Source organism: Neomonachus schauinslandi, chromosome 10, assembly GCF_002201575.2.
Source record: "Neomonachus schauinslandi chromosome 10, ASM220157v2, whole genome shotgun sequence".
NCBI lineage: Eukaryota > Metazoa > Chordata > Mammalia > Carnivora > Phocidae > Neomonachus > Neomonachus schauinslandi.
In genome coordinates, this window is record NC_058412.1 from 29,677,784 (window position 1) to 29,704,131 (window position 26,348).

Genomic DNA, 26,348 nt, shown 5'->3' on the forward strand with positions numbered 1-26,348 from the left:
ATTATATTTGTAATAATGTATTTTTAAAATGTTTGTCAAAAGGTAAAATTGGAATATCTGACTGTCTTACTATTTTTATATTTCCATAAACCACTTCCCTGTTGGAGATCTTATTACTTACATAACAATGGGATGCTATTCACTGTAGGTGGGAAGGTTGTGTATTTCAGAATCTCCCTCCCAAAAAAGAAAAGGAGTAAGACTGGACTCCTTGCCAAGCTGCTTAGTGGGATTGTCCCTTAGCATTATTGTCTTTGTTTTCCTGGGGAAGGTAGAATTTAAGGTATTAATTCAAATGTTGCTGTTGTCTTTTGTGTGCTTCTTAATGAGTAAAATGATAAGACAATATGCCTGGATCCTGTTTTGACACTCATGTCTGTAATTATAGGAGGATTTGGGGGGGCTGTTTGGAATTGGTAATGTGAGCTCTGATTCTTCTTAGTCTCCCTAGGCTGAGGGTAGGCTGTCAGTCTTACAGTTCTACCTACTTGACTCTTATTTTTTTCTTAAGATTTTATTTTTTAAAGTATTCTCTACACCCAGTGTGGGGCTCCAACTCACAACCCTGAGATCAAGAGTCTCGTACTCCACCAACTGAGCCAGTCAGGTGCCCCCCCCACTTGACTCTTAATTGTCTACATGCATGGTGGAGGTGAACAGCATGAATGATTGTGTAATAACCTAGATTATATGATACATTTGCACTGGTGTGCTTTTGAGTGCAGGTGGGCCTCCGGTTCTGTGCAGTCCCAGCTTCTGTTTAGCTCCTCGATGCACCCAGGCCTGAGATAAGTGGTGGGGGACCGCTTAGATGGCACCGCCCTGGCTTGGCTCTCACTCCTGGTGGCTTCAGCACAGGAGGTGTGTTTAAAGCTCCTTTCCTTGAGATTAAAGACATTGTTCTTTCTTAATTTTTTTTCTTTTCATTTTTTTTTCTAGGCTATGGACTTATACTGGGTGGGGGGGGAGAAGAGAGAATTCTGGAAAGAGAGAGAGATTGAGAGGTTGAGAGAGAAAGAGGGAGAAAGAGAGAGAGAGAAAAAAAAAACTTGGTGACCAAAAATGTCTAGGGTGATTGAACTCTAGTCTGATTAGTAAAGCAGGGAAGCAAGAATCAAGAAGCATATGGCTCTTGGGAACAAACTGAGGGTTCTTGGCGGGGAGGTGGGTGGGAAGATGGGGCAACTGGGGGATGGGCATCAAGGAGGGCACTTGATGGAATGAGCACTGGTGTTATATGCAACCAATGAATCACGGAAAAAAAAAAAAAGAAGCAGCAGCATATGGCCCTTGTGTGCCAATTGGCCCAAGGCTGATTTTTTGGGGCAGGTAAATCGGCGCCTCCTATGCCATCCTCCTCTTTATGTAGTAGAGTGTCCCTTCAGGATTAAGTTGGGCTTTTTCCCTCTTCTTACCAAGAGAAGTGCTACTTCCTAGTGTAGTATAGGATTGAAATTTACTTTGGAATCCCACATATAGGGAGAGGGTGTAACCTCTTGGTGTTTTGGGAGTTTATTAAAAACTGGCTCCCCTCTTCAGAAGTTGAACACCAGGAAGTCAGGGATGAAGTCTAGTTAGTGGATGCTGGAAACATTCGGGGTCCAGGGCAGTTTAACTGGTGACACTTTGGCATCCGAGACTGGGGGTGATGGAGAAGCACCCCACTCCAGCACGGGGATGCTGGCAAGCAGGAGTTCTGCCCCCACTTCCCCCGCCCCAGGGACAGCGCTGCCAGAGGCTGCAGGTGCCACTGCTCTGGGTCCTGTGGCCATCTGAAGGGAAGGCTGGGTCATCACCAAGATCCTGGGCTTCTCTTCTCCAGTAGGTGCCTTTTGTCACTAGTAACAATGGGTCATCTGATCTCTGCAACCTCTTGTCAGCTGATTGAGAGAGCTTTATTTTGAGGATCCCACACAGGTTGCGCTGTCTCTTTCCGTGGGAAAATGGACAGCAAACTTCCCACGTACTTATTAATGAAGAGATCCCTGCTGCCCCTGCTCTTATGACCACTTCAGAGGACTGGGACTTTGGCCAACTTCCGTGCTTTGGGCATGATGAAGCAAGGGAACTTCTTTCTGGTAACTTGCATCCCTCTGCTGGAGTTAGCAAATCAGGGTCACACCGGGGAATGTACAGACTCCCAAAGGAGCCTTTGGGAGGGGTGCTGGAGACTTAGAGGAGGATGAACAGGACTTTAATGAACTGGGGATTTGGGCATTTGCATCCCAGGGTTACCGTTGGGGCGTGTTAGTTACGCCTGCCTACTGAAACAGGAGTGCATTTCTAACAAGCTCCCAGGTGATGACCATATTGCTGATTCTTGGAGACTATCACACTTTGGGTTGCAGAGTGTAGAAAATAATTGAGCACAGGTTTTTCGAGTCAGTGTCTTAAGTTCAAATCCAATTTTGTCTCTTGTTAGCTCTGTGATTGTAGGCAGGGTAAAACTCTTTCCTTCTCTGTAAAATGAGACACTCATAGCACCTATTAGGACATAGAGTTTTTGTGAGGATTAAATAAATTAACGGACATAGCCCGCAGTCTGGATCTGCTCTCAGTAAGAAGAGCACGATAAAAGGTAATTCGGTGTGGGGCGGGGCCAACGCCAGGAGGGGCGGGGCTGTGCCAAACCCTGCGCACGCGCAGTCGTGCGTGTTAGCCCCTCAGGTAAGAGAGCAGGGCCTCTAGTTGGGCGTCCTGACTTGGGCTCTCCACAGAGCGGAGTGGGGCGGTTTTGTGGGGGCCTCGCTAAAGTTCTGGGATCATACGGAGGGAAGTTGGGTGTCACTATATCCATTCGGCGGGAGGGCGCGGGACAGGCCCGAGTGTTTCCGGGTCGCTCGACGACCTTGTCGCCGCGGCCGGGCGGTGCGGCCTGCGTTGCCCGCGCGAGTTGGCCGCGGGCCGGGCGGGAGCGTCCGGGGAGCCCGGGCAGGCGGGAGGGCGCGGGGGGCCGCCGGGGTGCACCGGAGACCCGGGGGGTGGGGAGCCAGCCTGAGGCAGCTCTCGGAAGCCTCGCTGGTGCCTTGGTTCTGGACCCTGGGAACCTGGAAAAAGCGCTTTAGCTAATAAACCCAGGGATGCTGAGAAACCTTGCTGTCCATCTAAAGTGCGAGAGACCTTGCTGTTTGTTAAATCATTTTGCCTGCGATGCTGAGCCGTGTCGATTTCCAACTGTAGTGCACAGATGAGGCGTTTTCGGACGCAACATCGCACCTTTGTTTTAAGCTTGTGCACCCTGAATCAACTTCTCAGCCCAGTGTGATGTGAACCCCAAGACACACAGCGCTGCTTTTCTTCGAGCCCATTCGAGGACTGCTTTATTTTATTTTACTCATTTATTTTAATTAGGATTCATGTCCAATGCGGGGCTTGACCTTAGGACCCTGAGATCAAGATTCCGTGGTTCCACCGACTGAGCCACCCAGGTGCTTCGAGCACTGCTTTAAGTTTCACCTAAATTCCGTCCTTCTCCAAAATCTCGTCTAATCTTGTTCTTTCTCTGCCAGCTAGTAAACCAGCTTTGTCGTGGACGGGTATGCGTTTGGTGGTCTTTATCAACTAGGCTTTAGTAGTCGTTATAAACACCTTGCCTGAAGCTGAGCGACTTGTAATGTAAAATGTGTATATATATATTTTTAAAAGGTAAATGCTGTAGCAGTGTTATTTGTACTTTATTTTTTGAACTCTTAACCTCACCTTCTCCCAACAAAACAAAACCAAATTTTACTTGGATTCCTTTTACTGCGGATATTGTTGCAGGCAGGCTTTATTTTTAATTAAAAACATTTTTTCACCCATTGCACATTAAAAATTACCCCGAGAGGTCCCAGTACTGATCGTGACTTACAGCATTGTAAACAGCAAAACAGTTCTCCATTCCCACCCACTCAACTGCCTGTTGGTTATACTTAGGTTCTTAACTTCCTCTGCTTCATTTTTTTTTTTTTAGATAATAATAAAATTTTAATCTTTTAGTCCCCAGGGTGATCGCATTATCAAAACGAGGGAAGGGAATTTTGGAGGGAAGGGACGCCTGGTAAAGAGATTAATAGGATAATCCTACAAAAGTATTTAATTACCCCACTCTCAGGCATTGTGAAAAGGAGTCAAGAGGGAATGGCGGTGAGCAGAGAGCTGGGATTGTAGAGTATTATAGATCTTACCCTCTCTGCAAAGAGGCAGAGAACAGTACGACAAAGAGCATACATTGGACAGTATCAAAATCCTGAGATTAAGAAGGACTGGTTTCTCCTGTTGGGGTTATAGGGAGGCAGAGAAAAACTTGCATTTACATTTCATATATTCAGTAAGAGTCATATATGCTATTTTTTTTTTAGCTTATTATATAGCCCTTTCCCTTGTTTAGCTTTTACGTTGGGAGAAAGAGAATGAAGACCCAAACCCTTTTTTTTTTTTTTTGATTAGCTTTTGTTTTAGTTAAAGGAAGAGAATTAAGATCTAAAGTCTAGTTTTCCACTTACTGGGTGATGGTGGTCAGTTTTTCTCCTAATGTGGTCCAGGGCCTCTCGTATAGAAGCCATTTGGAGTTGCTTGCAAATGTGCCGATTACTGGGATGCTAACCCTAGATTTGCTGAATCAGAATCTAGGGGAACTGCAGGTTGAGGTCCAGGAATGTGCATTTTTAACAAGTCTTTTGGGTGATGTAAGTAGTTTGAAACTACTGTTAGAATAGCAGCTCCTCAGGAACAAGTTGGTTTGTTGCTCAACTTTGTATAAAATGCTTGGGCTGTGGAACATAGTTCAATGTGTGTTGTATAAATAAACGAAAACCTCCAGCTATGGAACATATACAACCACTTATAAAATAACCTTACCTTTGTAGGTACTTGCAAAGAGCTTTCACATATGGTGACTGTTAGATCATATCTTAATTCCTAGTTTGGCTAAAAAAAAAAAATGATTTACCCTATCAATATTCTATATTCTTAGGCAATTAAAAAATCTCAATTCCATAAATTGTTCTTTTTTACAGTGCTTTTTTTCAGTTTCATCTCCATTTTGTGCTTTATCCAGTGGTGTCTTTAGTTCATTGTGTGGGGTAGAGATTGAAAACTAGGAATGTGGGACATATCAAATGCAAATAAGCATACAGTAACTTCAGGGTTTTATCCCTAGATCATTCCGACTGTGAGAATGAATTGGGAGTTTTTTTCTGTGGAAGTGGTATTAAGTTTGTGTCTGCTCATTCAGGTTTACATGTGTTATTGTTGAACTTAGGATGGCCCGCACTATGGAACCAGTGGCAAAGAAGATCTTTAAAGGAGTTTTAGTAGTTGAACTCTTGGGCGTTTTTGGAGCTTATTTTTTGTTTAATAAGATGAACACAAGCCAAGGTAATCCTAATTCAGAAGTTAATGTTTTCTAGAGGGGTGTGCCGTTTGCTAATGTATTGAGTTACTAAACAGCATTTTTAGAGAAATTGCTTCTTCAATATATTAGGCATTTTGGGTTGCTGGAGGGGAGGGGGGTCGGGGATGGGGTGGCTGTGTGATGGACATTGGGGAGGGTATGTGTTGTGGTGAGCGCTGTGTATTGTGTAAGACTGATGAATCACAGACCTGTACGCCTGAAACAAATAATACATTATATGTTAATAATATATATATATTAGGCATTTTTATGGACACAAGAAGAAACTTGGTGTTAATTATTGTGGACTTAATGACTCTTCTCCCTAAATAATGTTATTTGTAGACTAGGGAAAATGTTTCACACTTCAGTGGATTTTACTCATCTGGGGCATAGAGCAAGTATCTGGTCTGGCTTAATTTGGGAACACAGGTAAAGAAATTCAGCCTGCTGCTTATACCTCATTGTTTGGTAGACTGAGTAGTGGTGGCAGAGTGAGTTGTCAAGTAACCAGTTTCAAAGGCTATCAGAGTTCCTCCTCTGTTATCAGTAACTGGGCACTTAAAACCTTTCCCATGCCACTGTCACTGAGAGTGCTGTGACACATTCTGGAGGGAAATCTTATATTAGAGCCCTCAACTTTTAAAATGAGGAAGGGCTGTTTTCTCTTTCCCTGGAGCTGGTAATAGTAGTCCCGGGGGTGGTGGTCATCTTTGAGACTTGTCATTTATCCTCTTAAGGTTTTTCACTGGAACACTGTGCCCCAGGATGCTACTGGATGCTCACAAAGTCACTTCTGAAGTGTAAGGGTATAAAAGAAAACATCCAAACAGTATATAAAAGCAAATTCAAGTTTCTAATTCCGTAGCAAGGTAAAATGGGATCTGTAAAACTTGTTTTTACAGATCCCATTTTACCTTGCTACGGAATTAGATAGAAGGAAGACTCTACCCGGTTTTTGAAGTTGATCTCAAACTTCATAGTTACATAAGGGAGTTACATATTAACACTGAAAACTTACTTTTCTCAATAAATTACATCATATATACAGGCCAAATTTTAAAAACTCCAAAGTAACTATGGGGGGCAACAGGCAAGGCAAGTGCAACTTACACCCTGTGCAGGAGAGAGTTCCTGATTACCAGAAGGACCTTAACACACATTTCTCATCTGTAGGATTCCTAGCTCATAGACCCTAAAGCTAGCACTAAATTATGGCTCCATGTTTTAATACAATGAATGTCTAGTCATGTCTAATTTTAAGACTTCTTTTTTTCATCAGATTTCAGGCAAATAATGAGCAAGAAATTTCCCTTCATCTTGGAAGGTAGGTTTTTTTCCTTAAAAGTATAAAGTAAGTTTAAAATAAGTAATTTATGACCAATTAAGGGTTAAAGGACTTTTTACTTTGTGATGTCAATTTCCAAGAAAAATTACTGTTTATCCCTATTTTAGCTCGTTCTGAGAACACAGGGTGGCGAAAATTCTATTTTGGAGATGAGTAGTTACCAGTGGTTAAAAACTTTGGAATGAAACATCTGAGGTGGTGGTGACAAACCACAGCTTAAAACTTTGTGACCTCTGGTTTGCTAATCTCTTGGAGCTGTTTCTTTCTCTGTCCAGTAGCGGTAATAATGCCCCCCTTATGAGTTGTAACGATTAAAAAAGATGACATTATTAATCACTTAGTACAATAATCTGGTATAAAGTAATGCTTAATAGTGCTCATTACAATGATTAGTACAGATGCCAGAGAGCTTATACATGAAATATGTATCTATTATCTTTTTCATTTTACCATGTAGAAATAAGGAAAAGAGGTTTGATTTCTCTCAATATAGTTTAATTTTAACACTTTTACATGATTTTATAAATGACAGCTATATTTATTTATAGTTTATTACAAATCCATTGAACAGTCTGGAATGTATGGAGTCAGACAGCAAGATCAAGAAAAATGGTTGAATAGCAAAAATTAGGAGTAAGTACAATTTAATTTATAATTTATTTAGAAAACTCCTTTTCTTTGCTTTTTAATTTTTTGAGTGGTTTTTGGCCTCTTTTTGAAATTTTTCTTTTTCTTGATGATACTTTTCACATCTCTGTTGTGTAGCCAGTCATCACGTTCAGCCTCCCATCTAAGCTGTTTGAGACCTTTGTGGGGGAGAAGAAAGATGAGCACATCACATTGCAGACTCCTGGCCCCACAGAACAAAACAGGAACTTCTGGTCTGCCATGGCTCACAGGCATTTCCCATCCCCTGTGCAAATCCCCTGCTTTTGTTTGTTGCTTTCCTTTGGCATTTATTATTAAAGACTACTGTTTAACAAATAAAAGACTAGGAGAAGAAAGGAACAAATGCTCTGAAGATTTTATTTCCCCTGAACACTTTCACTGGCAAAAGAACAGAAGCCAGTAACTATCAATATCAGAATTAAAATGTCTATAAAGTACTTACAAACTCACATTATATAAAAACAGCCTGCTTCCCTAAAAAAACTAAAGTAACTGTTTAATATAAAGACTGCAGTCTTTATTGCTGTAGTCTAAATGCTTTTTAATCCTCTACATGCTCCCAAAACAGATGAAAGAGCCATTCCTTCCAGGTTATAAGGAACCATTTTATTCATCCTTACTAAAATGGTCCTCCAAAAAATATTTACATCTTCAGAAGTTCTAAGTTAAGGCCATTTAAAAACCTCTGAAAAATTCAAGTTACTTGGGGTGCCTGGGTGGCTCAGTTGGTTCTTTCCGACTCTTGATTTAAGTTCAGGTCATGACCCCAAGATTGTGGGATGGAGCCCTGCCCCTGGCTCTGTGCTCAGCAGAGAATCTGTTGGAGATTCTCTCTCCCTCTGTGCCACCCCCCCCCAATAAATAAATAAATCTTAAAAAAAAATTCAAGTTACTTACTTGCATTATCTTTGTTAGCCATGGCGTTCATGCCAATGTTATCAAACTTGGATCCCATATTTTCATCTAATAGGTGGCCAAACTTAAACAGAGATACATTTATTAGAAAACTCAAAATAATGTGGAATAAGTAACTTCTTAAAGCAGTTTTTTAGTCTTACCTCCTCAGCAGATACAAATAGGTTGGAGTCACTGAAATTTCGTTTCTTTTTTTTTTCTCAGTCCTAAAAAAAGTATAAGCCTAGATTATTAAATTGTAATCATTTCCAATGATTTTGGAAAAATACACTTTTTTTTTTATCGGAGTATAGTTGACACACAATGTTAGTTTCAGGTGTATAACAGTGATTCAACAATCTTTCAACATGGTTTTGTTACAAAAAGGTTGCATTTGGGTTAAAATACAGAATTATAATGATCTTCTAGCACCATTAAGTAGCTGGCATTTAAAGACAAATAGAATTTATTTAAGAGTTAGTACCCTAATAAAATTGTCGAGATGACACCAGTGTCTTCCTAACTTTCAGATTTGGCCACTGATCAAGGTTTAACCGTTTTCCACAGTATCAGGCAAGACTGACTACAAAGTCGACCATGGTTGAATTTTGGAATCCTTAAGGCAAACTATATTCTATTTAAGTCAGAGGTTTTATTCTTTGGTCTAACTGTGAATAAATTGATGGAAAGTATGTTTATTATGTTATAAATGAAATTTTGTTTTATACTTCTCAAAGTGGTTCTCCTGAACCTGTAATTCTGAACATATAAACATTTCAAAAGAAACTAAAACATCTATTTTTAGTATTTATTATATTTTAATTCACACATTTAAAATCAAATTATCTAAAAATATATTAACTAAAAATACTACTTTTATCCATTTTCACTTTTCCTGGAACAGTGTTACTCAAATTCTTTGCATCTCCTAGGGCCATTTTTTAAAAACATCTTTAGTAGGGAGTAAAATTCATCATAAAATTCAGGTGTTTTTAAGGGTATAATTCAGTATGTTTTAGTAAACTTAGTTGTTCAACTATCATCACATTACAATTTTAGAACATTTCCATCAACTCCAAAAGACCCCTGGTGCCCATCTGCAGTCATGTGCCCTCGCCCCAAGAGGGCTTTGCCTTTTCTGGCTAGTTCATGTAAGCAGGATCATATGATATGTGGTCTTCTGTATCTGGCTTCTTTCACTTAGCATAACATTTCTGAAGCTCATCCATCTTACAGCATGTATCAGAATCTCATTCCATTTTATTGCTAAATAATATTCCATTATCCATCAGTGAACGTCTGATTTTTGGGCTGTTCCCACTTTTTGGCTATTAATAACTGCTGCTACGAACAATCATGTAAAGCCTTTGCATGGATACCAGAGCCACTTTTGATAAATAGTTTCTAGAGCCTTTCATTTTAAATTTTGTGTATATTATTCAGGAACTGCATATGATGCTATTATGGAATATTTTCTCTTAAGCTAAAATTCCCATTTGTGTAGCACCTGGAAAGGTTTTTTTTTCAGTTTTCATTCATCTTATAGGTATATAACTGTAACATTAACTAGTAAGCACGGTTACTGCCTTCTTAAAGTTGCCTTAAGGTTTATCCATAAGGCTATCCAACATTTGCAAATGTAGGGTGAACACTCGTCCCACCTCCAAAACTTATCAGTGTTGGAAATTCCGTGGCCTCCTTTTGTTTTAATCAGTTCTGTCAGGTATCCTTTAATCTGCATCCCAAACTACTGTCAGCTGAGACCTGACACCTTTCAGGCTACTGTCTTCTGAAACCGAAACAGCATCTTTTAATATGACAGGCTCAGGAGGACTTAAGAATAAAGCAACATTTCTTTTTGGAGATGATTTTAGGGAAAACTATCTTATATTTGAGAATATGCTATTATTAAAGTGTGACCGTACATCACTCAGTGGAAGACAGAATCTGAAAGATAACATGTTATAAGTTATGTATCAGGTAAATCATCTAAGAGGACTATCGTTGTATTTGAAAGAGCTTGTCAGTTTTGCAGGTATAAACGAGAGACTTTCAAAGCATGAAAAAAAAGCAAGCCTGTGAATTTATCACAGGTTTCAGGAATAAAATACTTATAATGCTTTCTATATTTTTATCAAAAAAGTTAAAAATATCACCTGATATAGTACCTTTTTCTTTTATTAGCATCTTACAAGTGTTAACATTAAAAGGATAATCTCTTACAATACTTTAAAGATGATCTAGAGATAGTTAAAGGAGAGAAAGGAAGTTATGAGGAAAAAATAATGTGGGAAACAACTTTCACATATTAAAAATAGAAGAAACTGTTGTTATTCATTATAAAAGTAAAAATGAAATTATCCTAACCAATTTAGAAAATTTCCCAAAATGATAATTAGTAACTTTTACACAGCCACTGCTTAGGTTTAAAAGACATTTTCTTACCTTGAAATGATCCAGCAAAGTCAAAATCATTTGCACCTTTTCTCTTGCTTCTCTTTGTCCCGATTTTAGAGCTGACTTCATCATCAAGTTCTATTTCCCCTGCCAAACAAAAACAAAAACATGCTATTAAGCAATTTAAAAACAACAGAACTGCTATAGGGCTAAGATAAATGATGAATATTTTGATTAACTTTGAGAAATAATTACTATTCTAACAACAAAAAAAAGGGTAACTTAACAGCTCAACAGGTATTGTGCAAAGAGCCCAACTGTTGATTAAAATAGCAGCTCAAAAATCAACCTCTTTCAGTTCAAAATAAGTGGGGGGAAAAGGTCCTATTTAAATTTCTAGCCAACCTGATTATTAATTTGAATACAAAGTAATACTTAAGAAATGCTTCAACAGGAAAACTAGCCTACACTGAGGAAAAAAGGAAAATACACTTTTTGCCTTGTATTTTAAAAATGCTTACTTGGAATGCCTTCCCGTTCATCCTCCAACACGTCCATGAATGTTCCTCCATCTTCATCAATTTCAGTAAATTCTTCATTCATACTTCCTAAAGAAACTTCATCATCATCCAAGTTATCAAGGGCATCATCACTGCCTTCTGAATCTTCATCTTCTGGGTCTCCCTTAGCACCTTTTTTTTCCTTTTTCATGTTGCTGAAGAAAAACATCAACGTGTAGTAGAGAACATTGTTTTCTAAAGTGTTTTTTGGTGATTAGCCTAATACTGGGCTATTAACAAAGTTACAGACAGCCTAGAACCTCAATTTAATATACTAACATGTGTTATAAAGGTCTAAAATGAAAGTACTATATCCATTTCCCAAGCTTATTTCAATAAATTTCTACTACACATCAGAGTCCTGTATTCTGTTCTGAGGAAAACATTTTGGGAAATGCTGAGAAAATAGTTTTTTAAAAAACAAGACTGTTTCTTTACCCAGCAAAATCAAGGTCATCCTTTCCAGAGGTGAAACAATTATCATCTTCAAATGTGTCTGTCAGAGAATAATATACAAATTGTCAGATGTAGCAAGGAATAACAAAGTTGACAAGTCTTCTATCTGAACGAATTAACATAGTCATTCTGCTGTTTATGATAAGTAAACACCAAAATGACATAATCGGACTACTGGTATGTTTTATTAATCTACATAAGCCTGTGAATATCCTGACCTTAATTAAATCCCCAAACTAAAATGGATTCCAGTTAATTTGTTTCTTTCTACAATTCTTTGATGGAAAGAGGTAAATATCAAAATGGTATTTAGCAATTGCAATCCTTTTAAGTGCTTATTTTTAGCATCCTTTAATCTGCCTTCTTAAAGTTGCCTTAAGGTTTATCCATAAGGTTATCCAACATTTGCAAATGTAGGGTCAACACTCTTCCCACCTCCAAAACTTACCAGTGTTGGAAATACTACAATGTGCAAAAAAAGCAAAAAAACCCCACTTTTCTAATTTCCCCTTTTTTGTTTCAGCCTAAATATAGATTAAAATTTTTGTAGCTCTGTGCATCACAGAGGAAACAGATGAAACAGCAGACTACTGCTACCAATAGTGCAAGGAAATTAGGAACAATAAAAATGGTTTCTCTTCTGTAAGAGATTGGATGAGTATATTCCTTCAGAATGAATATACGCCACGTAAATACAAATTTATTTTTCCCACGAACTGCCCACGCATAATCCTAAATCTCTGGAGCAAGTGAGGGTGACCTACCACGTGCCACCAAAATATTTTTTAATCCTCCATTGTCATGTGCATGGTATTCTTAGCTAAATGATTTTCTAAAACTAAGATCACCCCTACCACTAATATTCCATGGTTCTATAAGTAAATAGAAAGATTATTTTACAAATTAAACAGTCAACAAAAACAAATTACCAATCATCTTTTCAAACTCCTCATCATCCACATCTTCTATACTTTCTTCATCTGCATCCCGTTTTTGTTTCTCTTTAACAATTGCAACTTTTTTATAATACCTGAAAAAAATGCATGTTATGTATTTGATTATTTCAAGATTTTATTTATTTATCTGACAGAGACATAGCGAGAGCAGGAACACAAGCAGGGGGAGTGGGAGAGGGAGAAGCAGGCTTCCCGCAGAGCAGGAAGCCCAATGTGGGACTCGATCCCAGGACCCTGGGATCATGACCTGAGCCGAAGGCAGACGCTTCTTAACAACTGAGCCACCCAGGCGCTCTATTTTTTAAGATTTTATTTCCTAAGAGAGACAGCATGCATGCATGTGCGTGCATGAGGTGGGGGGGGGGTAGAGGGAGAGAGAGAATCTCCAGCAGACTCCTTGCTGAGCATGGAACCTGACGCAGGGCTCAATCTTACAACCCGAAGATCATCACTTGAGCAGAAACCAAGAGTAAGACACTCAACTGACTGAGCCACCCAGGTGCCCCTACTTGGTAATTGTATTAAAGGGCCCACTTTGCTATAATCAAAGCACCTATGACCAGTGACACAAGTGTAAAAACAGTTGGATATAAATGACTAAAATTTGTATTTATTATAAACAAGAGTTTTGAATTCAAATAGCAACTTCTGAACATGAAGTAAAATAAATTTCAAAGATTCAGGATTTAGTTTTTCATAAAAACACCTCAACTCATCTTAATTAAATGACATAGTAAAAGGTTTAGTGTCAACACTAATGATGTGTTAGAAATAAGACAAAATGTGGCTCTAGATAACATCTAATCACAGTATTTTATCAGTTAGATCCATTCTAATACTAGGGTAGAGTGAAACTTAGCATTCTGCAGATGAGATCATACCCTCAAAATTCTTCACACAAAATATTTAAAAAAAAAAAAAAACCAAATCAAACAGAATCAACCAATCAGATAACAATAGGACTAGTAAGTTTAGGACTTCTCTATGTAACAGCCCAGTGAATTTTGCTAATTCTGCCTAGAGTCGTATTTTGGACAAATTACTCATGAGTTGCTTATCATTATGTTAGACTGATAACAGATTTAAAGGCTGTAAGACAATTACTTTATTACAAAAAGTAAGAAATTAAAGATTAGGTTTTACAAAGTCAAGAGTCATAAAATTTAAGCTACATTATTAAAAATACCCACAAATTTACTTGTTTTAAGTTTCACTTAGATATGTTAAGATTAGCAAACGGAATGATTTATAAATTCCTTTTGCAAAAAAATGAGAGGACACATTTTTTTTAAAGCTTTTATTTATTTATTTGAGAGAGAGCAAGTGAGCACAAGCGGGGTGGTGGCGGGGAGAGGGGGCAATGGGCAAAGGGAGGAGGAGAAGCAGACTCTCCAGTGAGCAGGGAGCCCAATGTGGGGCTCAATCCCAGGACCCTGAGATTATGACCTGAGCTGAAGGCAGCCCCTTAACCAACTGAGCCACCCAGGCACCCCAACTGACATATCTTTAGATCTTTTCAAGACAGACCTATGTTAATGAAGCATTTTATGGAATCTAAAAAATTTATAATCTTTTTTTCTAAAAATTTAAATTTTAATAGTTCTCCAAAAGAAACTGCATTAAGTGTATTACCTGTAGAAAAATAGTTCATCCACTGGTATTTGGCTTTCTTCTTTTGCAAGGAACTCCTTACTGTTCACTAAGAAAATAGATTAAGAAAATATTTTTATTAAAGTAATCCTTTTTATGTTATTCAAGCTCGTAAGACTACATACAGCATACCTATAATTCTAAAGTCTTAAAATGTAAGGAATGTGGACAGAAGGGATCTTCTAGTGCAAAGGACAATCTCTGGGAAAGTCTGAGTGCAGAAGACCAAACATTTGAAACTGTTCATTGGCTACAATGACATACGTAGCCATCAGTGCATGCATCACAGTGAAAGAACATGGTTTTCATTGTCCTCCAACTGTATCCAGGACCCCAATTTTAAGAGAAAGAGTTCTCTTAATAATCACTTTAAACTTTTCATCATCTTGGGAAAAAAGCAGTAACTCCTGCCATTCTGGAACAGGAAGTAAAGTTAAACAGAATTATCCACAATTTTACTTAATACTGACGAAAATTAAGGAACAAGACCAACGAACTACAAGAATATTAGTTTTCTCTCTTCACAATAAAAATTTCTAACTCATCTTGATTAAAACTGGATTTGGCTTCTAAGTTCTAACTCTTATTAACTTTGGGGGAGTCCATTTACATCTCTGGACCTCTGTGAAATAAATCAGTTGGAAATTAAATGATTAATAAAGTACAAATTAACCCTAGTCTCTGAATGAAAAGGAGCTGTGATTTATTATATAAAGAAATGTTTGCTCTGAATATAGAAACAAGAGTCAGATATACAAGATGTGTACACAGTACCCATAAAAAGTTATCAACTAATTTAAAATGATGCTCTGTGACAAAAACTAGTTGTGGGTTTTCTGCTGAACCCATACTAGAGAGCTTAAGATGGTCTTTAACTATAGGGGTGTCTGGGTGGCTCAGTTGGTTGAGCATCTGACTGTCGGGTTTCGGCTCAGGTTGTGATCTCAGGATCGTGGGATCAAGCCCTTCATCAGGCGCCCTGCTCAGCAGGGAATCTGCTTGAGATTCTCTCCCTCTGCCCCTCCCCCTGCCCCTCTCCCTGCTCACACACTCTCCGTCTCAAAAAAAAAAAAAAAAGATGGTCTTTAACTGTAAAAGATAGTAATATATATGGGGGGGTCACTAATAGAGCTATAGATGATACAAAAATGGCAAAATGTTGCTAATTGTTGAAGCTGGGTTATACTTACAGGGGAGTTGTTATACTATCTGTATATTTATTTTGGATATGTTTGAAATTTTCTGTAATAAAGTTAAAAAAATAAAAGACCCAGTAAGACATAGTAAACTTAAGAATGCATACACATTTTTGGGAACAAAAGATGGATAATGTCTCTGGTGCTTAGGTTTATTCTGGTAAAATGGAGCAAAGAATAATACAATTTATGTTATTGACTTGTACTATTCTTGTCAGTTTCAACCGTCTAGGCTTTATACTTACCAGGAAGACTACGAATATCCTTCATAAAATGTTTTCTTTTTGGCTGCATCACAATGCTATCTGTGTTTTCTGAAATGTAAAAATCAAGATAGTGTAATATAAAACCTAGTTGTATGCTTATTTATTAAATGTCAACAGTGAAAACCAAATACTTAAATAGAAGCATACCTTTGCCTTTATGTGGCTTTGGATTTCTGTATACAAATCGATCTAAGAATCTCATTAATGTGAAATCTTGGAGTGGGTCCCCTGAATACTGAATACAGTTTCCCTGAAAGGTGGAGGGGGTGGGAGGATTAAGAACTTAACGCAAATTATATATATGCATCCAGATAAGAAAACAAACAAACAAAACACCATCTACTACAATGCATCAAAGGCACATATATGCCATAAATGACCCTTCAAATATCCATCTCATCCCTCTTTACTTGAAGATTTAAACAGAGTCATACACATAAATACATATTTTATGATACACTGTTGATTTTATGAATAGGTAAACAATAGTAATACTGTAGGTCATCTATTAACCAGGAACCAAACACTGATGTGGCCAACACAGCAAATGGGAAAGGGGAGGGCAGTCTTTCTTCAGGAGAAAAACCAGAATGTAATAAATAACTGTTGCAGTTTTCTAATATCCTGTATTTCTATTCACCACACAGTGGGAAGAATTACTTGCCGTACTGTATTAAACAAGTCATTGGTTCTTTCCAACAGCAGAACATGTTTATGATTCTATGTTGTGGACAGAAAACACTGTTATGACCAATTATTGATTATCTAAAACTAGATTACTTTTTATTTCTTGACTTTAGAATATTAGACTTACCTCAAGGATAGTCTTTGCAAAAAGGGCCACAGAGGGATGAAAATGCTCAGATAGCTTAAAAAAAAAAGGTGAGGAAAGTCATCTCTTACTACAGTTGTAGATCCAAAGAATTGAAACTTAAGCCAATACATCAGAGAAGAGTGATTCTCAAAATTTTGGTCTCAGGAGTGTTTTATACATTTAAAAGTCAAGGACTTCAAGAGCTTCCTTAGTTTAAGTGGGATATATCTATTGATATTTACCTTATTAGAAATTACAACAGAAATTTTAAGTTTTTATTTAAGTAATCTCTACACCTACCATGGGGCTTAAACTCATGACCGCATGGGCAAGAGTCGCATGCTCTTCCGACTGAGCCAGCCAGGTGCCCACAATAGGAAATCCTGAAACATTTATAGTCAATTTAAAATAACAATGAGCCTATTATATATTAATATAAATGTTTTATGAAAAGTAACTTTTTCAGAACAAATAAGCATTAGTGAAGAGTAGGATTATTTCAGTTTTGTAAATCTATTTAATGTCTGGCTTAATAGAAGACAGTGGATTCTCATACGTGCTTCTGTATTCCATGTCATTTTTTAGTTGGAAATATATGAAGACAATCTTGCCTCACACAGATATATAGTTGGAAATAGGAGGGTTAACTGATAACCTTTCACATAATTGTGGATTATCTTTGATACTACACCCAAACTGAAGATTAGTTGCAATATGGAATTTGAAACCGTATCAATCAGCTTTTGGTACTTGCTACTTAAAATTAATCAGTCTACTTTGAATAGATCTTTTAACCATGACTTTGTAACACTGTGCATTTAGTCATTTGGAAAATACTGATTCAGTAAGTTATGTAGTTCTTCCATATGTTGGTTACATTATCACAAAAATCACATTGTTAGTATCACCACTGATTTTATCAGAAAAGTTTTTACATATTGAGAAAGTGTCCAGTTCAAGGTAGTGTTTACAAGATTTCCAAGCTTTTAATTTGGTTAAAAGCTTGAATTTTATCACTGACAGCAAATATTATCAGCGGTTTTGCTTGAAATAACAGATTCACTTCATTCACTCAAGAAAATGTCTCCCAAATACCAAATCTGAATAACCAGTCTATCAAACAGTCTTTTATGAAAAAAGGCAGCCGAGTTTACAACAAACTACACAGGTACTTTTCCCAAGACACGAGACAACCTCATACTTAGGTATGCAGCAGAAGTATGTTATGAATTCCTTCTGTATATGTACACAGACTATGAAAAAGACATGTACTTTAGGATCAAGATAATCACTAATTTTTCCTGTTTCATCATTCTTATGTGATACTGGCTTTTTTCCCTGAAGGTCCATGGCGGTGAAGAATATAATGGCTCCTACCCTTATCTGCGCTGAGGCACTAGCAGTTTTAGCCAGCATTTCTTTAGTATCATCAGTGCCACTGTTAACAGAGTGACAAAGGCAAGTAACGTGCCTTGGTAGCACTACGAAAGTAGCTGTGACCTTGCAGACTCACTGAAAAGGTGTCAAGGGGCCCACAGGAGTCTGTGAGGTAAGACACTTACTTGCTTTTCCAAAGATACCATAGAAAGTTTACTGGGAATATGGGTTCCTCTAATGCATTTAAAAAGTTATTTTATTTGCAAATAGTTCTATCATCACAAAACTTCTCAGGGAGATCTAATGCATAAAGCAAAATTTACCCATTTTACAGAGCCATTATATGCAGTAATTTACCTACAAAAAGCAAAATTTATTTATAGCCATGTATAACATCCTGATTTTGCATCCACATTATTTAAGATTTGCTACATGTGAATGTAGAAATGTATAAATGTGTAAATTTAATGTTTATCAGAGGCTACAGAAATACAGGTTATAAAGCATTATAGCTGGCTGGGTGACATGCTTCAAATTGCTCCCTTATGCCAATTAACTAATGTCTAAACTAACCTATATTGATCATTTACGAGCCAAATGGAAACTTCAAGCTGTTAAATCCATGAGGGCAAATATAAAGCACTAATAAAATTACTTTACCTTTTTGAGTTCCCAAAGACTTGTATTTTCAGCTCCACAGAACAAAGGGTTTCTACTGAATGGATCGTATGTGTTTAACTGTTTGCCACCTGAGAACAACAACAAAAAAACTAATTCTCAAATGCTTTATTCCTAGCCCAAGAGTTCACTAAAACCACCACCATTAATGTTGTCACCAATAACTGTAATATGTATGCATACGTAATAGAATTGTAATTTTCAACATTCTTAGTTAGCCAGGTATCCTACCTAGATTAAACATCCCAAGCCCCAACAAGAATTAGATATGGTACCCAGGATAGCATTTGCTACTGAATAAACCAGGCAGCAAAAGGTGCCCAAATCTGGGTCGACTGGGTTAGAAGGGTTAAAATGGCAACTAGCCTGAAGATTAAATAGGTCTAAATTCTTTTGGAACTTTAAGTGCACTAAATATTTGTTATTAAATTATGTCCAGGAATAATTCTCACTTGGAACAAGTTTTATGTTATCTTCAAAGAACTTTCAGAACACATTACAACAAACTGTCTACTTCACAATGCACATGTTCATCGTCCTTCTAAAGGATTATTCTCAGTTTAGCCTTCAGGGAAATTGATGGATTCTTTTAAACACTTTCCTGGTTGCTTCCACACTTCTCTTTTATACTTCAGGCAAACTGAAGTTTGGGGAGATGAAATAAGTTGACCAAGAGTTCCACGACAAGTTTGAAGAAATGGGTCTGGCACATTTCTTGATCCCCAAGGTTTAGTGTGTTTTTCTTTACAGCTCAAATGAAGAGGTTGCATTTCCAAAAGGTATCTGCTTTAATTTCTAAGATCAAAATTACTTTAAAATGTGTTACTATCTGTAGTATTATTAATAAGTAGACAAGTGCTTCACTGTATTAAAAATTTACTTCTAAAAAAAAAATTTACTTCTAAGTTCCTGAATATATCTGGTTATAAAAGCTCTACTTAACAAAAAAAGAATACAGAGGATTTCTAAAATGGTATAGTGTTAATTTCTATTAAGATCAAAGCAGGGGGCCCCTGGCTGGCTCAGTCGGTAGAGCATGCAACTTTTGATCTTGGGGTTGTGAGTACAAGCCCCACATTGGGTGCATATTACTTAAAAAAAAAAAATTAAATCTTTAAAAAAAAAAAAGATCAAAGGAGAATCCAATTCCTGTTGAAAAGTCAAGAGAACAATGTAAAGATTTAAGAAACTCACCTTTCAAGTTATCAAAGTGCACCCAAGAAGCAGACTCTAATTTTTTTGTTTCCTTAGGACTGTCAGACACAGTTTCTTCTGTCTCAGCTTTTTTTACTATATCTGTTTCTTTATCTGCATCAGTGAATTTTTCTATGTCTTCATCATCTCCTATGTCGATAAAATTCTCTTCATCAGACTCCTAAAACAATGGTTTAATAAATCTGCATTAATCAACTGGAAGTCTGTATTCAGTTATGTGAGGGAGTTTTGAAGATGACCGTTATTGCTATAACGGTAAAACATGAAAATTCCATCAGTCAAATTTATGAGACACCATATTCTTTTTTCTAAATGTAAGAGAATTAAGTTGAGCCACAACTCCCTGAGACTTTGGGACTTTTTTACATGAAAACATTCAGCCTTCAAATTTCTGATGTGTTATAAATAACCCTATGAAGTAGGTGCTACTATGTCCATTTCACAACTGAGGAAACAGGTTTAAGAGATCCACTAGCTCTGTAACTGTAACTACCTCATACAATTACGGTTTAGTATAGTACAGTTTACAATGAGTAAAGGGATCAAGCAACATGCCCACCCAGGAAAACTGTACACCTGGGACTAAAATTCAGGTCTGTCCAACTCCAGGACTCACACATGTTCATGCTCCAGAGAACTAAGTACGTTACTGTCATTGAAGCTAAGAAGAAAAATACCAATATATTTCAGAACCCACTCGATTTAAAAAGCAGTTGTAAGATATACCGGATGATCGTCTAGTTGACTTCTTAAACCTGGTTTTGCTTTAAGGATCTCAGACACAAGGTATAAAGCTCCACATATGAATGGTGGCATCTGTTCACAAGTAACTTGGAGTAACCTCTTCACAAAAGCCTTCACCCTGCGCAACACGATGTCAGCTTTCAAAGATTTGTAGATAAGATTAAGAAACATAGCTTGCTTAGAACACATCATCAATCCTGGATCCAACATCTTCCTATAAAACAAAAACAAGATCAAATGTTTATTCATAAAATATCTCTACAACCAGTAGTAGAGGCAACTGCTAACCTCATCTTAGGGATAACCTTCCTGTTTATTTTAGATCAAGAGACCTAAGACGTAAAATGGAAGTCAATGACCCAAACAGAAAGAATGATGATCTTGGGGGAGGGTAGGAATATCAACAGGAGAAAGACATTTTTTTGTGTGTTTTCTCTTTTCTAAGGGGTTTTTCATTCTCTAGGATAGCAGCATAATTTTTATACAGATACAGAACCTCACACGAAAGGCTAATCCAAAACCAGATAATGAAAGCTGACCTATGAAAGCAGTGGACTAGACCGGTGTTCTTATCCTTGTATCACTACCCCCTAGCTGGGGGACCAGAGGCCTCCACATGATTCCAATGAACACACGTAGAGTAGAAAATTGAACATGATAATTTTAAAATTTTCTCTTTATCCTAGCTGCTAAATCCTAGAGATGCTCCAACTGCTCTTGCCCTCCAGACATTAGAATATCCAGAATTAACACAATCCTCTGTGTATGCTCATGTGCAATATTACTTCTTATTCTAAGCATTTCTATTAACTTTTTTCCATTAATATTAGAAATGGAAATATCTGACCCTGTGAAGCATTTTCATATTGCTCTTTCCCCCATTTGTTACTTCCATAATTCTGGTGATATTGAGATATCCTATATTATTCAATATTTTTTTTTTTTTAAGATTTTATTTATGGGTTAACATACACATGAACTCAGTAAAGTGCCAGTTTTCTCATTTTTTAGCTATGTAACCTTGGGAAGTTTTATAATTGTAACAATAACCTAGAGGATAGGTGCACTCCTCTTCATTTTATAGACAAACTGGGCCACAGTAAAATGGGATTAATCGTGTTTACCAATAGGGCTTTAAAGAGGATTCAGTAATTTGTCCAAAGTTACACAGCAAACTAATGGCTGGGACTCAAATCCAGGCACTGTGGCTTAAGTTCAAGATATTAATCAGTACATTATATTTCTCACAAGATACATGTTATGTAAAATTATTAAAATGAATTAAAGGAATATATAGCTTGTTGGTATACTTAAAAACAGTTCCAAAATATCATCCCTCAATAAGTACGTCAGGACAACAGCAAAATTCAATGAACAAAATCTTAATCCCAATTAAAAAAATTCCAAAAATGCAACCCTAACCCTCCCTAACAGACTTTCGTTTACCATCTGTTTTCCTCAGTATGAGTGTAAGCAACTCTAGGGGTGGGAATTTTGTTCAGTGCTATATCCAAAGCACCTGGAAATGTCCAGCATATAGATGGCACTCAAAAAACTGCTGCTGAATGAATTACTAAATGGCTGTGTGAAGGACAGGGGGAGGAAGTACAGGACTGAGGATGTGAGGGAGGGGGAAGGGACTGAAGGAAACTTCAATCATATCTGCAGTTCTAAGTTTTTAATATTCGAAAGATGTAAAACATACAGCAGAATGTTAAGGTTGAAATATTAGGTGGTAGGATATGGATGTTTTGGGGGAGGGTATTTTTCTGTATTTTAGCAAGTTCTCAAAACAAAAAATAAAATAATGTATGCAAAATATTTAACATAGTTTTCCAAGAGGAAAACAAAGATTAGTGACTTACTCAAAGTTGGTGATTAGCAAGTTGCTGAGGGGGGCCTAAAATCCAGTTTTCTAAGTTTCTTGCCCCATAGAGGGGCACAGTAAGTGCCGTGTATTAAATCACATTATTAAATCATGTTATTCCTCATTCACCTATTGAAATGGAATGTACTTACCTATATAATGCTGCATAGTATCGATCTGATATCGTCTGCTGAGAATTCATTACTTGGAAAAGCAACATTAAAGCCTGTACGCTGGTATTAAAATTCACAGCATGCAACACTTTAAAGAGCGTGTCGACCTGCTCCCTCACTTTGTCATCACCAGTCTGGGCATAAGGGTATGCCCTATTTACTCCTGTTAAAAGGGCACTAAGCATTTTTGATTCAATATCTTTTTTCTTGATACAAGTCCGGAAAAAACAAAAATAAAGAGTAATTAACTTATTAGCTAATTCACTTTCTTCATGGGAAAGGACCATTTGATTTAAAAAGCAAACTGCATAATATTGCGCTTTGGAGCTGATATTTGAGCGAAAGAGCAGCCTTTCTACTTCGCCACATACAACTCCTTTCATATTGGGATGTTTACAAAGCAATGTCTCTAACAGATGGGAGGCCTTGGTGGCTATTCTGTTCTGAGGATCTCCCAGTTTATTTACCACCTGCACAAGAAGAGCCTTTTCTTCCTCAGGTTTGTTACAAAGAAGCTCATGAGCTACAACAAGAGCTCTAGTTTTAGTGGCTACTAATGAATCATGACTTAAAGTTTCTAAGACCTGCACAAATTCAGCCACAAGGTGTTTCAGCTGGTGTTCAAAATACCATAATATCAGCCTTCTATCTCTCGAGTCCTTGTTGCCACTGGACAACTGTTCTAGTTTGTTGAAGGGATGCTGGCTGAAAATCCGTAGCTTCCGACTGTCTGGCAAAAGGTCTGTAATGAGTAATTCTTTGAAAGTATCCAAAGCCATGAGGCACTGCTGTTTGCTACCCTTCTTTTTAACAAGGTTCACAAGAGTTTCTACAAACTGCAGTGTGTGAACAGCATCATCCTGAATAAGAAGAATCATGGCTGCCATCCTGTCACCTAGCGTCCCTGATGACACAATTGTCTTCATCCAGGTAGAAGAAGCTCCCTTTTGGTTATTTGTCTTATTTTTGAATAAGTTGATTTCATGCTCATACAATTTCTGAGCCAAGGTTTTGTACTTCGACACAACATCCTGAGGCTGGGGTTCCAAAGAATATTCATTGCTGTACTCCAGATCATACCATTTGCCTCCAGGCTTGAGTAACAATGTCTGTCTCTCAAAAAATTCAAAGATGTCCTGTTGTTTATCTTTCTTAACTTTTGGTGTGACACTGTTGTTCTCATCAGAATGTTGTTCTGGCTTATTTTTCACCTTACCGAGTGATGTCCTTTCACTTTCTGCTGCATTTTGCTTTTTATTATCTACTTTAGATACTCTTGCTTCTTTTTTGCTGGCATTTTCTTTTTCAGCTGGTTCATCTTCTTCAACTAAGAAAGCTTTTGCATACTTGGCCAAACTAAGATTTTGAATAAATGCTTCCAATTCACCTTGTTGAAGGTCATCGATTGCTCCTTTTTTGCCTCCATCCACCACTTCCTCATTTTCATCCAAAGTAGCCAGCATAAGGTAATCTTGCTGCATTAAAACATAAGAAAGTTAAAAAATAAATTACAAAGTTTAGAAAAACTTCCAAAGTTAATTTGAAATTTAGTATGTTTAAAAATCAATTAAATTCAATTATCATGGTATTGTCTGGGCTTCCACCCTACAACCAAGTAAATACTTGATGAATCAAAGATTTACATGTGAAAAAAAAAAGTTGTAATAGAAGAATGCACACCATAATTAAAATAATTTCAGAGTAGAGAAAACCTTTCCAAATGACATTAAACGCAGGCCCCTAAAAGCAAAGATGGGTAAAACGGTCATTCTCTCAGACAAAAAAACATACAAAAGTCAAAAGACAAATAAATTGGAAAAAAAAATACTGGCAACTGATATCAGAGTAATTGGGCTTAATATTTAATGTAAAAGTTCCTACACATCAGTTAAGGAAGTGATAACTGAAAGATCTGCAAAGGATATAAACAAATGGTTCATAAGGGGAAAGTGGCTTTTAAAAATGTGAAAAGATGCTCAACTTCACTGACATTAAGAAAAATCCAAATTAAAACCACCATGATGCATCCATTTTCTAATCTGTCAGATGAGAAAGATAAAATTGTGACAGGTGGTGTTGGGGAGATGGTAGGAGGAAAAGGCACTTTCCTACATGACTGATGGAAATGTAAACTAGCACAACCTCTATGGAGGGCAACTTGCTACCTTCAAATCAAAATACAAGACACACATCCTTTGATCCAGCAGTTCCATTTCTATCAATTTAGATTACATATATGTTCACAAATGTGGGAAAAGATCTATTTTAAAGGTTATTTACTGAAGCATTATTTAAAATAGCAAAGACTGACAACCTAAACATCCACAATAAATGGCTGGTTAGATTAAAACAATGATTTATGCAGGCATTAAACCAATGATATGGAAGAATCTATAGGACAGCAAGAAAAAATATATACACAATATTATACAGTATATTACCTTTTGTGTAAAAAATAACGTGTGTGTTTGAAGATATAAAAATACTTGCTTTGGCTAGTAATCGCATGGTTAGAGATAAAAGTGGGAAAGAAGACTTTTCACCAAGTACTCCTCCTTTTTAAAATAACTTTTTGTAGCACGTGAAATACTACCTATTCAAAAATTAAATACAACACAAGTACAGAACAAACTGTGAATCTGCCCCGTAAATTGAATTTCTCCTGCCCCTACCTCTCTCCCCACCGAGAGTCACAAAACATGTGCTAAAAAAATAAGCTAAAATCCATCACGTATTTGCTCCAAATCTTCTAAGGTTTTGCATCAACTCAGAGAAGGCCTATATTCTTACCTCTCTGAGCTCATTTCTTATTACTCTCCCCTTAACTCACTCTGCCTCAGCTACACTGACGTTTTTGTTGCTCACAGAACAGCGTGGCTCCTTTCTTTCCTACAGTTTTCTTCTCAAACATCTCAATGATGAGTTCCCCGATCACCTCATTTAAAACTGCTACGCCCTTCCCACTGATTATCTTTTCTTCTTCTTCTCCGTGGCACTACTCAGCATCTGATATACAATATTCAAAAGTTTGGTTACTGATCCTTTCCCTTAATTAGGATGTAAATTCCGAGAGCAGAGGGCTTCTAGAGCGTAAACATGTGCGTATACTCCGTGAGAACAGAAGTTAACATTCCAACAGCACTGAAGTTCAGAACACTGATGCCACGACGTCAGGACCCCAAAAGGTCAGTTTTCACCGACCTGATGGAGTGCCAGTTATAGATCAGTGAAATGAGAGGGTCACCTACATCCTAAGAAAGGCCACACCGCAAAAACGTTCAATTCCAAAGGACTCTTCTCTTGTAAAGAGCTGTGGAAAAGAAGTGCGGGAAGCGCACAGAGCACATTTCGAAGCTGGGATCTGGATGCAGAACGCCCTCCCACGCTGCCGCCCGGGGGTGGCCGGGCCACTCGGGAGACCACTCCTCGCGCCTCTGTTCCCTTGTCCCGAGTCCGAGGCCATTACCTTGGTGCCTCCGAGCCGTAATACTTCCTCCAGAGAGAACCCATTCTCGGCTTCATCGTTATCCTCCTCGTTGTCCACGTCCGGATCTTCTACCGCCTCCTCTCCGCGCCAGGGCCGCTTGGCATGGAACTCCAAAGGCTTCTTTGCGGCCGCCATGACCATCAAAGCACGCGCAAACGGCCCACAGCCTCTTTCCGTTTGGCTGAGTGACGTACTTCTCGCAGGGGCGTGTCCTCTCCCGGAAATGG

The 26,348-nt window shown here is 37.7% G+C and overlaps 2 protein-coding genes across 3 annotated transcripts; one reads left to right on the forward strand and one right to left on the reverse strand.

Annotated features, from left to right (window-relative positions):
* The first annotated feature begins 5,195 nt into the window (after window positions 1–5,195).
* On the forward strand, window positions 5,196–7,858 carry CEBPZOS (CEBPZ opposite strand). Its single transcript, XM_021697415.1, has 4 exons — window positions 5,196–5,358; window positions 6,657–6,701; window positions 7,271–7,355; window positions 7,488–7,858. Exons 1-3 carry the CDS (start codon window positions 5,244–5,246, stop codon window positions 7,351–7,353), a joined length of 243 nt encoding a protein of 80 aa, XP_021553090.1. The 5' UTR covers window positions 5,196–5,243; the 3' UTR covers window positions 7,354–7,355; window positions 7,488–7,858.
* CEBPZ (CCAAT enhancer binding protein zeta) lies at window positions 7,202–26,303 on the reverse strand. 2 transcript variants are annotated; one of them, XM_044918653.1, is made up of 17 exons: window positions 26,101–26,293; window positions 22,614–24,109; window positions 20,577–20,808; window positions 19,830–20,010; window positions 18,618–18,706; window positions 16,581–16,634; window positions 15,914–16,016; window positions 15,746–15,814; window positions 14,287–14,353; window positions 12,628–12,728; window positions 11,681–11,738; window positions 11,204–11,397; window positions 10,731–10,820; window positions 9,869–9,871; window positions 8,450–8,505; window positions 8,289–8,370; window positions 7,202–7,528 (listed from the first exon to the last, which is right to left on the reverse strand). In XM_044918653.1, exons 1-17 carry the CDS (start codon window positions 26,260–26,262, stop codon window positions 7,383–7,385), a joined length of 3,183 nt encoding a protein of 1,060 aa, XP_044774588.1. In that variant the 5' UTR covers window positions 26,263–26,293; the 3' UTR covers window positions 7,202–7,382. The 2 variants fall into 2 exon arrangements, with proteins under 2 accessions (XP_044774588.1, XP_021553086.1); XM_021697411.2 differs by lacking the exons at window positions 7,202–7,528; window positions 9,869–9,871 and having other exon boundaries at window positions 8,295–8,370; window positions 8,450–8,512; window positions 10,731–10,829; window positions 26,101–26,303.
* Window positions 26,304–26,348: the final 45 nt, after the last annotated feature.